Genomic DNA, 14,118 nt, shown 5'->3' with positions numbered 1-14,118 from the left:
CAAATTGGCCATTGGGTTTTTTATCTGGTTTTTCACCTCTCCCAGGAGATCACATGGGTTCGGGTGGGATAGAGAGTGATAGAAGGTTTGAGGTTAGGATCAGATCAGCCATGATCTTATTGAATGGCGGAGCAGGCTTGAGGGTCCGATTGGCCTACTCCTGCTCCTATTTCTTATGTTCTAAACCAACCCCACAGTCACTGACACCAATCTCCTCCTGTCTGATATAAACTGACCCCAGTCACTGACACCATTCTCCAGTGTATGTCAGACTGAAGTTGTTTACAATCCTGATGAGCTTTTATGCTATTCCTAGTTGAGTTTGAGATCTCCAATGAAACACTCCACACACCTTAATCCCCCTGAGCACAGGCTTTATTTTTAATATGTAGATTCTACAGTAATACAACTCCTATACTAAATGAGTGCAAAATATTTAAATGGGAGATTCTACAAAGGAATATTTATTGTAATATTTACAATATTATAGTTATATAGTAAGAGTCATAATCTAACAAGCTGTATCCATGAACTCAGACTTTGATCATTGCCAAGCCTGAGAGGCACGAAAGGATGTTTGACTCTTTTAAAATGCCAATTAGAATGACATTGTCTTCAATTGATGTCACATTACCGAGAGAGCCCCCTGTTTAAAGGGACACAAACAATCAACTCCAAATTATAATTAAATCAGATCCGAATACTGTTGCTGGTGTTGACAATTGACTCCAGTCCCTCCGGTGCCCACCGGTCACGGAAGGCCTCCAGAGTCCCGGCGGACACCGCGTGCTCCCTCTCCAGGGACAGCCCGAAGGATGTTCCACCTTGGCTGTAGCCGTCAGCTTTCTTCTTCCCGGGGTGCTCTCTGACCTAAGCTGCAAACTGTTCCTGTATTTAAAGCCCAATCAGGTACAGCCCATGTGACCCTGGTTACCTCGGCCAATCAAACCATTGAGCTGAAAGACATTTATCAAACAAAGCATTCCATTGGATGGCTGTTTAGGGTTCATCGAGTAACTGCTTCCTGTTCATTGGAGCTACGAGGAATCTGCGAGTCAGAACAATGTCAGAGTTTGCTTTTACTGGGACATTTCAAGAAACAAATGGCCTTCACGGTTCCGCTCAGTCCACACAGGCAGAGTTCTCAGCTCTGCTGGTTCTGTCCACACGAGGTCTGTTTCAGCTTAAAAGGGATAATTAGAGCCTGTTCTGTCTGAGGTGATTACAAACTAATAGTTCACTAGACACGGGTCTTTAATACAAAGTTTACTCATATTGAACATACATGTACATAAAACTAGGAAGACTTTACTTTTATGACTCTATTTCATATTAAATCTGATCTATTAAAACCCAGCGTTCTTACCGTCCACTCCTGGAGGCCCCACTCCCTGAGCCTACAACCTTCAGCAAGGTCAGAGCTGGAGTTCCACAGTGGGAGTGATCCCAGAGTAACTGTCGGGATCGCACCCCCGTGGATGTTCCGGTCATGTATTTTTAGTTATCCTGGTGTCTAACACACACATCAATAAAACAGGGAATTCCTGGAAACACGCTGCAGGTCCTTCTTTATCTGGAGATCAAATGTCTGTTGTATAATTGTACCAGCAGTTAACAGGCTCCTGTGAACTCCTCCCTCTGCTATTTTAATGTAGGCTTTAACCAATTTATTTTAAACGGGTTTATATTAAATGGGTTAATGCCTGCCTTAAAATGGTAGACTCAGGACTGTCACACAATCATGTTAAATCTTCGTGGAATAATTACCTGTGATTTTTAGACTAGAAACTTAAACCTGCCGTGTCACTTTCAGTCAGGAGCAGATCGCAGTTTTACACCAATCTCTGATTTGACAGCACGTTTCCAGCGTTCACCGTTGTTCTTCCTGACTCTTGTAAAGGAGCCTTCTGATCCGTGCCTAGGAGCTCTGAACCATGGAAGAGAGCGGCTGGGACACATTTCTTACAGGCCTCAAGATTAACTCACATGGGGACTTTGCTGTCAGTGAAGAGAGAGGAGAAAGACCAAAGTGCCATTTGCCCCTCTCAGTGTGGCCCTGAAGGACTGTGTCCAGGCTGAAGTTCTGTTCCCGCCGTACGATCCTCCCCCAGATTGTCCTTTCTGAGCTCCAGCCAGGTGATGCTAAACACTCAGGTGGGAAAGAAGAAAATCTACAACAATGTGTTTTAAACAAAGCTGATTATTTGACATTTATAAAACAAAGACTTGCATTTCTATAGCGCCTTTCACGACCTCAGGACATCCCAAAGCACTTACAGGCAATGAAGTACTTTTGAAGTGGAGTCACTGTTGTAATGTGGCAGCCAATTTGCATACAACAAGCTCCCACAAACAGCAACATGATAATGACCAGGTAATCTTATTTTTTTTGTTATGTTGATTGAAGGATAAATATTGACCAGGACACCGGGGATAACTCCTCTGCTCTTCTTCAAAATAGTGCCATGGGATATTTTACATCCACCTGAGAGCGCAGACGGGGCCTCAGTTTAACGTCTCCAGAATATTAAATTCCAGCCCAGTTATAGGGGTTATTAACATCAGCAGAAACAAACCCCAACTGTCAGAATGAACACGGTTCAGTCCTGGATGTGATTAACAGCAGCAATAACAGCAGAATCCAACCTCTGCAGTCACATGTGAACTCGCTGGTGTCTCAGCAGGTTGGATGAATCAGTGAATCTCTTCCCACACACAGAGCAAGTGAACGGCCTCTCCCCAGTGTGAACATGCTGGTGTTTCAGTAGTTGGAATGAATGACCGAATCCTTTCCCACACATGGAGCAGGTGAACGGTCTCACCCCAGTGTGAACTCGCTGGTGTGTCAGCAGATCCTTTTAGCTTTTAAAGCACTTCTCGCAGTCAGAACATTTAAAAGGTCTCTCATCAGTGTGAACAAGCTGGTGTTTAGTAAGCTGGAATGACTGAGTGAATCCCTTCCCACACATGGAGCAGGTGAACTGCCTTTCCCCAGTGTGGGTGCGCTGGTGTACAGTGAGGTCAGAAGATCACCTGAACCCAGTCCCACAGTGAGAGCACCTGAACGGTCTCTCGTCAGTGTGAACACGTTGATGACACTTCAGTTCCCTGGAACTTTTATAGCACTTCGCACAGTCCGGGCATTTGAAAGGTCTCTTGTCAGAGTCAACTCGCCGGTGTTTCAGCAGGGCAGAGGAATGAGTGCATCCCTTCCCACACTCGGGGCAGGTGAACAGTGTCTCCCCGGTGTGACTGCGTCGATGAATTTCCAGCTCAAACAGGTAACTGAATCCTTTCCCAGTCTCCACATTTACACTGTTTCTCCCCAGTGTGACTGCGCTTGTGTCTGGACAGGCCAGATGATCGACTGAAGCCTCGTCCACATTGAGAACATGTGTATGGTTTCTCCCCGCTGTGAACGATGCTTTTTGCTTCCATGCTCAAATCTGATGATATTCAGGTCCCAATGAATCAAGTGACGCTGTCAGATCTTGATGTGATGTTTTGTTTGAGTTTCCCGTCTTCAAATCCTCCCCTTCTAATACCCTGTAAAATGAATTTAAAACAGGAAAAAGGGAGCGTGAGAGAGAACACACAAAAACACAAAGGCAGGTTGTGAAATTGAGCTCAATGAATCTGGTCATTTGTGGGGTCGGCACCAGAAAAAAGTGACCATGAAAGCTGCCGGATTGTCGTAAAATCCCAACTGGTTCACTGATGTCCTTCAGGGAAGGGAACCTGCCACCGGTCTGGGCCGACACAAGACTCTGGCCTCTATGGGAGGAGAGAGAGAGAGAGGTGGGAGTGGGAGGGGTCAAAGGAGAGAGACTTTATACATCTGCAGCTCGACAACAACTTTGACAAAAACTCCCAAAACCGCAACCTTCAGCTCGTAGAAGGACAAGGGAAGCAGGTACATGGGAACACAATCACCACCAAGTTCCCCTCCCAGTCACTCACCATCCTGACTTGGACAAATATCACCGTTCGTTGCTGAGTCAAAATCTGGTAACACCTGGCATTGTGGGAGTACCTTCACCACACGGACTGCACTGGTTCAAGAAGAAGGCCCACCATCACCTTCTCAACGGGACACTGGGGATTGGCAATATATGCTGGCCTTGCTAGCGATGCCCATATCTCAAGAATTAATTTTTAAAATCTGTATGTAAAATGGATTAAAAGCCTTTACAGAAATAATTGTTCCTAAAACAATACTCTTTTACACTGTGCGAACAGTGTCTGCTTAGCAACCTAACCTCCCCCAGAATCCACCTCCCTTGACAGTCCCACATTGGAAATTGTTGGGTCCTCCTGGGCTCAGAAGTACTGGGGGTTAAACCCAGCAGCTTCTCCTCCATCTCCACTCCAGCTCAAACTGAAGCAACAAAAAGACCTACACAGGCGGCCAGGAACCGACTTCCATCAGCCTGCAATAAACCTCTTCCCGACAGCCTCTGACTAATGGCGGCCGCAGCACCCACAATTCCCCGCGCCCCAGAAACCGCTCGGATTCTGATTGAGTTTTTTGATGAGGTAACAGAGAGGGTTGATGAGAGCAATGCGCTTAATGTGGTGTACATGGGTTTCCAAAAGGCGTTTGACAAGTGCCACATAATAGGCTTGCCAGCAAAGTTGAAGCCCATGGAATAAAAGGGACAGTGGCAGCATGGATACGAAATTGGCTAAGTGACAGAAAACTGAGAATAGTGGTGAACGGTTGTTTTTCGGACTGGAGGAAGGTACACAGTGGTGTTCCCCAGGGGTCGGTACTAGGACCACAGCTTTACTTGATATATATTAATGACTTAGACTTGGGTGTACAGGACACAATTTCAAAATTTGCAGATGACACAACACTTGGAAGTATAGTGAACAGTGAGGAGGATAGTGATAGACTTCAAGAGGACAGAGACAGGCTGGTGGAATGGGCGGACACGTGGCAGATAAAATTTAACGCAGAAAAGTGTGAAGTGATACATTTTGGTAGGAAGAACGAGGAGAGGTAATATAAACTAAAGGGTACAATTCTAAAGTGGGTGCATGAACAGAGAGACCTGGGGGTATGTGTGCACAAATCATTGAAGGTGGCAGGGCAGGTTGAGAAAGTGGTTAAAAAAGCATACGGGATAAATAGAGGCATAGAGTCTAAAAGCAAGGAGGTTATGATGAACCTTTATAAAACACTGGTTCGGCCTCAACTGGAGAATTGTGTCCAATTCTGGGCACCACACTTTATGAAGGATGTGAAAGCCTTAGAGATGGTGCAGAAAAGATTTACAAGAATGGTTCCAGGGATAAGGGATGAGGGACTTCAGTTACGTGGATAGACTGGAGAAGCTGGGGTGGTTCTCCTTAGAGCAGAGAAGGTTGGGAGGAGATTTGATGGAGGTGTTCAAAATCCTGAGGGGTCTAGACAGAGTAGATAGAGAGAAACTGTTCCCATTGGCGGAAGGGTCGAGAACCAGAGGACACATATTTAAGGGGATTGGCTAGGATCTGGAATGCACGACCTGAAAGGGTGGTGGAGGCAGATTCAATCAGGGCTTTCAAAAGGGAATTGGATAAGTACCTGAAGTAAAGAAATGTGTAGGGTTACGGGGAAAGGGCGGGGAGTGGGACTCGCTGAAGTGGTCTTGCAGAGAGCCAGCACGGGCTCGACGGGCCGAATGGCCGCCTCCTGTGCTGTAACCATTCTATGATTCTATAAAATATTAGAAAGTTTGTTCCACAGAAGCACGAGGTTTATCTGCTTTTATTCATGAATTTAAAAAGTCTGTATTAAAACCTGAGCCAGTGTGTTGTGAGACAAAGAGCCTTGTGTCCAATAAGGGGAATAAAGGCCCACAGCCTCCCCTGGCCCCGGGCCCTGAACAAGGGACTGGAGAAACTCGCTGCCCTGCGGATCAGACAATCAGCCGGCGCTAGTCCCGCCCCTCGGGCTCCCCGATTGGTTGAAGGACCCGCCGCCGGCTCGCTGCTCCAGCCCCGCCCCGCTCGCTTCCTATTGGTCGAAAGCTCCCGTCAATCAGGCCGCGGGCCCGGGTCACGTGTCCCCGAGGAGATCACATGAGCCGTTCAACTGACTGCGCTCAGTCCGGGGCGTCGCGGACTCTCAGGTTTTTCTATTTCTCTTTATTCTCTCCCGATCCACCCCTCCCCCCACCCCGCGCGATTCTCCACCCAATCGGAGCGGAGAAAACTCACTTTGCGTCACCGATCGCGACTCTGTAACCGACACCAAGGCCTTTCCCGGAATGCCCCGCGCCGACTCTGTCAGACAGGATCCGGGTGCGCAGGCGCAGCTCCGAGTGGGGGAGGGGGTTGGTGTCGTCTGGGCATGCGCGGTTATTACCCTTGGTGACCGGGAGGGGTCGCTGTGGCGGACTCGGCACAAACCGCCGTCCCGCGTACGCATTTGCAGACTCTCGGCTGTCAATCAACCATCAGCCAGAAGAGGTCGCTGGTGAGGCCAGTGAAGAATGAAGGATTTGCATTTCTATAGCGCCTTTCACCACCACCGGACGTCCCAAAGCGCTTTACAGCGAATGAGGTGCTTTTGAAATGTAGTCACTGTTGTAATGTAGGAAACGCGGAAGTCAATAATCGCACAGCAAGCTCCCACGAACAGCAACGTGATAATGACCAGATAATCTATCTTTTTGTTATGTTAATTGAGGGATAAACATTGGCTAGGACACCGGGGATAACTCCCCTGCTCTTTCCCACATTACAACAGTGACTACACTCCAAAAGTACCTCGTTGGTTGTAAAGCACTTCAAGACGTCTGCTGGTCATGAAAGCACTGTGTAAACGCAAGCCTATCTTTCTCGAAATAGTGTCATGGGATCTTTTACATCCACCTGAGAGAGCAGACAGGGCCTCAGTTTAATGTCTCATCCGAAAGACGGCACCTCCGACAATGCAGCACTCCCTTAGCACTGCACTGGAGTGTCAGCCTAGATTTCTATGTTCAAGTTCCTGGAGTGGAACTTGAACCCACAACTTTCTGACTCAGAGGCGAGAGTGCTACCCACTGAGCCACAGCTGACACCAAAGAACAAGTAGTTCTGACGAAAGGTCATTGACCTGAAACGTTAACTCTGTTTCTCTCTCCACAGATGCTGCCTGACCTGCTGAGTATTTCCAGCATTTTCTGTTTTTATTAAAGAAACGAGGGAGTCATTGCTGACAGGAAGAATGTTGGGTCGTCCTGCGCATGCGCACCTCCCTGGCGGCTGAGGTGAAACACCGACTCGCCCCCACCTGAGCCGTGCACACATACCAGATGTTGCGGCTCCGCATGCGCGCCCAGTGTTCCAACTGCGGGGTTTTGTGCGCTGAACATGCGCGTTGCGGACCGATCGGGAAGGGCGATTGTGGAGCAGGAGGGAGAGCGCGGGGGCCATGAGCACATGCGCGGGACTCAGCGTCAACAGAGCACTTTCTGGAGCACCGGGGCTTGTGGGTATTACAGCCACCATTACTGCTGATCCTTTCAACCAACCTGTGCAGCAGCTGGGGCCTGAAAATCAGCTTCACTGCCCCTGGGTTCGGAAAGGGGAAAATTAAACAACAGTTTGCCTCTGATCCTTTTCTGATCTCAATTTACAGGGTTATAGAAGTGGAGCAGTTACAGGCGGGAAGCTCAGACCAAACATCACGTCAAGATCTGACAGAGTCGCTCGATTCATCCAGACTTGAATATCATCGGCCTTTGCACATGGAAGGAGAAAGCAGCGATCGCAGCAATGACAAACTGCACACGTGTTCGGTGTGTGGACGCGGATTCAGCCGATCGCCTGACCTGGTGAGACACGTGCACCGTCACACCGGGGAGAAACCGGGTAAAGGTGGGGACGGCGGGAAGGGATTCAGTTCCCCGCCTGCATTGGAAGTTCAACGGCGCAGTCACACCAGGGACAGTCCGTTCACCTGCTCCGTGTGTGGAAAGGGATTTGTTTGTTCATCCCACCTGCAAACACACCAGCGAGTTCACATTGACGAGAGACCATTTCAGTGTTCTGACTGTGGGAAGAGCTTTAAAAGCTCCATAGATCTGAAGGGACACCAAAACCTACACACTGGGGAGAGACCGTTCACCTGCGCCGTGTGTGGGAAGGGATTCGCTCAGCCCTCCAACCTGCTGGCACATCAGCGAGTTCACACTGATGAGAGACCCTTTAACTGTCCTGACTGTGGGAAGAGCTTTAAAAGCCCCGGGGAACTGAAGAAACACCAGCTTCTTCACCCTGATAAGAGACCATTTCAGTGTTTTGACTGTGGGAAGAGCTTTAAAAGCCCCTGGGATCTGAAGCGACACCAGCTTCTTCACACTGATGAGAGACCATTTCAGTGTTCTGACTGTGGGAAGAGCTTTAAAAGCTCCCAGGATCTGAAGGGACACCAGCGAGCTCACACTGATGAGAGACCATTTAACTGTCCTGACTGTGGGAAGAGCTTTAAAAGCCCCGGGCATCTGAAGGGACACCAGCTTGTTCACACTGGTGAGAGACCATTTCAGTGTTCTGACTGTGGAAAGAGCTTTAAAAGCTCCGGGGAACTGAAGGGACACCAGCTTGTTCACACTGGTGAGAGACCATTTCAGTGTCCTAACTGTGGGAAGAGCTTTAAAAGCCCCGGGGAACTGAAGCGACACCAGCTTGTTCACACTGATGAGAGGCCGTTTAACTGTCCTGACTGTGGGAAGAGCTTTAAAAGCTCCGGGGATCTGAAGCAACACCAGCTTGTTCACACTGACGAGAGGCCGTTTAACTGTCCTATCTGTGGGAAGAGCTTTAAAAGCTCCGGGGATCTGAAGCAACACCAGCTTCTTCACGCTGATGAAAGGCCGTTTAACTGTCCTGACTGTGGTAAGAGCTTTAAATGCCCCAGGGATCTGAAGGGACACCAGCTTGTTCACACTAACGAGAGACCCTTTAAATGTCCTGAGTGTGGGAAGAGTTTTAAAAGCCCTCGGGAGCTCAAGCAACACCAGCGAGTTCACACTGGAGAGAGATCGTTCACCTGCTTCGTGTGTGGGAAGGGATTCACTGAATCATCCACCCTACAGACACACCAGCGTGTTCACACTGACGAGAGACCCTTTAAATGTTCTGACTGTGGGAAGAGCTTTAAAAGCTCCGGGGTGCTGAAGAGACACCAACACCTACACACTGGGGAGAGGCCATTCACCTGCTCCGTGTGTGGGAAGGGATTCATTCAGTCATCCCACCTGCTGGCACATCAGCGAGTTCACACTGGAGAGAGACCATTCACCTGTTCCATGTGTGGGAAGGGATTCACTGTATCATCCCACCTGCTGGTGCATCAGCGAGTTCACACTGGAGAGAGACCATTCACCTGCTCCATGTGTGGGAAGGGATTCACTGTATCATCCCACCTGCTGGTGCATCAGCGAGTTCACACTGGAGAGAGACCATTCACCTGCTCCATGTGTGGGAAGGGATTCACTGATTCATCCAACCTGCTGGCACATCAGCGAGGTCACACTGGAGAGAAACCATTCACCTGCTCCGTGTGTGGGAAGGAATTCACTCAGTCATCCAACCTGCTGGTACACGAGCGAGTTCACACTGTTGAGAGACCGTTTAACTGTTCTGACTGTGAAAAGATCTTTAAAAGCTCCAGGGATCTAAAGCGACACCAGCTTGTTCACACTGATGAGAGACCATTTCAGTGTCCTAACTGTGGGAAGAGCTTTAAAAGCGCCAGGGAACTGAAGGGACACCAGCTTGTTCACACTGATGAGAGACCATTTAAATGTTCTGACTGTGGGAAGAGCTTTAAAAGCTCTGGGGAACTGAAGCATCATCAGCGAGTTCACACTGACGAGAGCCCCTTTAAATGTTTTGACTGTGGGAAGAGCTTGAAAAATTTGAAGAGCCTTAAGAGACACCAGCGTGTTCACAATGATCATCGAATCTAACAGCACAGATGGAGGTGATTCGGCCCATCGTGTCTGTGCCGGCTCTTTGAAAGAGCTGTCCAATTTAGTCCCAAACCCCAGCTTTATCCCCAGAACTCTGCAAACTAGTCCTCTTCAACTACATGTCCAATTACCGTTTGAAAGTTCCTGTGGAACCTGATTCCAGCATCCTTTCAGATGGTGCGTTCCAGATCTTAACAACCCGCTGTGTGAAAACAATTCTCCTCATTTCCCTCTAGTTCTTTTATCAACTATTTTAAATCTGTGACCTTTGGTTACCGACCCACTTGCCAGAGTGAACAGTTTCTCCCTACTTGCTCGATCAAAACACCTCATCATATTGAACACCTCTATTAGGTCTCCTCTTAACCTTCTCTGCTCTAAGGGGAACAATCCCAGCTTCTCCAATCTCTCCACATAACTGAAGTCCCTCATCCCTGGTACCATCCTGGTCCACCTCCTCTGTACCCTCTCCAAGGCCTTGACATCCTTCCTAAAGTGTGGTGCCCAGAACTGTACACAAGACTCCAGCTGAGGCCAAAACCCTGCAGCTGTACAAAACCCTGGTTAGACCACACCTGGAGTACTGTGAGCAGTTCTGGGCACCACACCTTAGGAAGGATATATTGGCCTTGGAGGGAGTGCAGCGTAGGTTTACCAGAATGATACCCAGACTCCAAGTGTTAAGTTACGAGGAGAGATTACACAAATTAGGGTTGTATTCCCTGGAATTTAGAAGGTTAAGGTGTGATCTGATCGAAGTTTTCAGGATATTAAGGGGAACAGATAGGGGAGATAGAGAGAAACTATTTCCGCTGGTTGGGGATTCTAGGACTGGGGACATAGTCTAAAAATTAGAGCCAGACCTTTCAGGAGTGAAATTAGGAAACACTTCTACACACAAAGGGTGGTAGAAGTTTGGAACTCTCTTCCGCAAACGGCAATTGATGCGAGATCAATTGTTAATTTTAAATCTGAGATTGATAGGTTTTTGTTACCCAAAGGTATTAAGGGATATGGGCCAAAGGCGGGTGTATGGAGTTAGGTTGCAGATCAGCCATGATCTCATTGAATGGCGGAACAGGCTCGAGGGGCTGAATGGCCTCCTCCTGTCCTATGCTTCTAACTGGTGATTTGTAAAGGTTTAGTGTAACTTCCTTGTTTTTGTATTCAATGACCCTATTTACAAAGCCAAGTATCCCATACGCTTTCTGAACCGCCTCACCAACTTGCCATGGCACTTTCAAAGATTTGTGAATATGGACCCCCAGGTCCCTCTGCTCTTGCACCCCCTCAAAATAGTCCCATTTAGATTATACGGCCTCTCCCTGTTGTTTCTCCCAAAGTGCATCACTTCACACTTATCCTCATTTAATTTCATCTGCCTTGTGTCTGCTCATTTCACAGTCTGTCTCTGTCCTCCTGAAGTCTGCTACTACTATGCTCACTATTTACTACGTTGCCAAGTTTTGTATCATTCGTAAACTTCAAACTTGTACACCTATACCCAAGTCCCGGTCAGTTATATATAACAAGAAAAGCAATGGTCCTAATCCCGACCCCTGGGGGAACCCACTGCATACTTCCCTCCAGTCAGAAAAACATCCCTCAGCACTGCTCACTGTCTCCTCTCCCTTAGCCAATTATACCCAAATTACCATCAGCCCTTTAATTCCCTGTGCTTCTATTTTCCGAGTAAGTCTCTTCTGTGGTACTTTATCAAATGCCTTTAGAAAGTCCATGTATACAACATCTGCTGCACTACCTTCATCAACCCTCTGTTACTTCATCAAAGAACTCAATCAGTTTAGTCAGACACGATTTACCTTTAACAAATCCATACTGGCTGCCCCTTATTAACCCATGCTTCTCCAAGTGAGAATTAATTTTGTCCTTGACAATGGTCTCTCGTCGTTCACCCACCACTGACATTAGACTGATTGGCCTGTAGTTACCAGGTTTATCCCTCTCCCCTTTTTTAAACAGGGTGTAACATTTGCAATCCTCCAGTCCTCTGGCACCACTCCCATATATCTGAGGGAGATTGAAAGATTGTGGTCAGAGCTTCTGCTATCTCCACCCTAGCTTCCCTCAGCAATCTAGGATGCATCACATCTGGACCGGGTGACTTGTTAACTTTGAGTGATGACAACCTATTTAGCACCTCCTTTCTATCTATTTTTATCCAATTTCTCTACTCCCCCCTCCTCTACTGCGACATTAACTTCATCCTCTTATTTTGTGGAGACAGATGCTAAGTACTCATTCAGTACCTCAGCCACGCCCTCTGCCTCCGTATGATGAGCTCCTATTTAGTCCCTAATCGGCCCCACCATTCCTTTAACTATCCTTTTACTTTTCATATGTTTATAGAAGATTTTTGGGTTCTCTTTTATGTTACCCACTAATCTTTTCTCATATTGTCTCTTTGCCCTTCTTATATCCTGTTTCAATTTCCCCCGCACTCTCTGTATTCTCCCTGGTTTTTGACGGTATTCTGTACCTGACATTTGTCATAAACCTCCTTTTTCTGTTTTATTCTAACCTCGATATCCTTTGTCATCGGGAGCTCTAGCTTTGGATGCTCCATCTTTCCTTCTTATGGGAATATGTTTGGTTTGTACCCGAACTATCTCAGCCTTGAAGGCCTGCCATTGGTCATTCACTGTTTTCCTGGACAATCTTTGTTTCCAGTCCACCTGTGCTCAATCCCTTCTCAAATCACTGAAATTGGCTCTCTTCCAGCTGGGTATTTTCACAATTGATTTTTCTTTGTCCCTTTCCATAACTACTTTAAACCTACTGATATTCTGATCACTGTTAACCAGATCCCTCCTGCCCCAGAACCGATGAGAGACCCTTTAAATGTTCTGACTGTGTAAAGAGGTTTCAGAGTTCATCCAACCTGCTGAGTCACCAGCGAGTTCACACAGATCCTCAAAGACAGGAAGATGTTTTAGAAAGGCTGGTGCCACTAAAAGTTCACAGCCATCTCAGAGTAGTGACCATTTAATTACAATCTCACAGAACAAGGAGAGTCGCTGTCCCTTTAACAACCACAAATCCCTGTGTGGAGGAGATGGGGAGATACAGTCTGTCCCAGTAACTGTCGCAGAACAGAATTAACGACCCTCTCCCATAAGGGCTTGACCCTCCCCCACTCCCTGCTTTTCCTCAAGTGTCTCATCCTTAAAATTCTCATCTTTGTTTTCAAATCCCTCCGTGGCCTCACCCCTCCCTATCTCTGTAATCTCTTCCAGCCCCTACAACCTTCCGAGATATCTGCGCTCCTCTAATTCCGGCCTCTTGAGCATCCCCGATTTTAATCGCTCCACCACTGGCGGCCGTGCCTTCAGTTGCCTGGGCCCTAAGCTCTGGAATTCCTTCCCTAAACCTCTCCATCTCTCTACCTCTCTCTCCTTCTTTAAGATGCTCCTTAAAACCTACCTCTTTGACCAAGCTTTTGGTCATCTGCCCGAATATCTCCTTATGTGGCTTGGTGTCAATTTTGTTTTATAACGATCCTGTGAAGAGCCTTGGGATGTTTTACTATATTAAAGGCGCTTTATAAATACAAGTGGTTGTTGTTGTTTCCTGAAACTAATAATAAATTCCCCAGAGGGAAAAAAACTTGTACTTTTACTCCCAAATATTAAAAAGTTTGTTCTACAGAAGCACGGGGTTTATCTGCTTTTATTGATGAATTTAAAAAGTCTCTATTAAAATCTGAGCCAGTGTGTTGTGAGACAAAGAGCCTTGTGTCCAATAAGGGGAATAAAGGCCCACAGCATCCCCTGGCCCCGGGCCCTGAACAAGGGACTGGAGAAACTCGCTGCTCTGCAGATCAGACAATCAGCCGGCGCTAGTCCCGCCCCTCGGGCTCCCCGATTGGGTGGAGCACCCGCCGCCGGCTCGCTCCTCCAGCCCCACCCCGCTCGCTCCCTATTGGTCGGAAGCTCCCGTCAATCAGGCCACGGGCCCGGGTCACGTGTCCCTCACCGATTTTACAAAGAAAGCCTCGCGCGGTCGCCGGGCGGAGCTGCAGGTCGGCGGGAGCGGGGTCGGGAGATTAATAAACTGCGGGTGGGCCGCGCCGCAGGGTTTATAAAGTTGGAGAAGGGCCTCAGGCCCGAATGAGATTCCGTGGCCTGGTCTGTGTTGCACTGGA

General features: G+C 47.8%; 1 protein-coding gene and 1 pseudogene across 1 annotated transcript; one reads left to right on the top strand and one right to left on the bottom strand.

Annotated features, from left to right (window-relative positions):
• Positions 1-225: 225 nt before the first annotated feature.
• Positions 226-14,118, bottom strand: part of LOC147118749 (uncharacterized) — a 72,929-nt pseudogene continuing 59,036 nt past the window's right edge.
• LOC147118752 (uncharacterized) lies at positions 6,049-11,708 on the top strand. Its single transcript, XM_085984558.1, has 2 exons — positions 6,049-6,119; positions 7,616-11,708. Exons 1-2 carry the CDS (start codon positions 6,070-6,072, stop codon positions 9,948-9,950), a joined length of 2,385 nt encoding a protein of 794 aa, XP_085840684.1. The 5' UTR covers positions 6,049-6,069; the 3' UTR covers positions 9,951-11,708.

The sequence above is a fragment of the Somniosus microcephalus genome, chromosome 4 (assembly GCF_052327205.1).
Source record: "Somniosus microcephalus isolate GS21.2 chromosome 4, FLI_Smic_1.0, whole genome shotgun sequence".
NCBI classification, from domain to species: Eukaryota; Metazoa; Chordata; class Chondrichthyes; order Squaliformes; family Somniosidae; genus Somniosus; species Somniosus microcephalus.
This window is presented reverse-complemented; position numbering and strand designations above follow the sequence as displayed.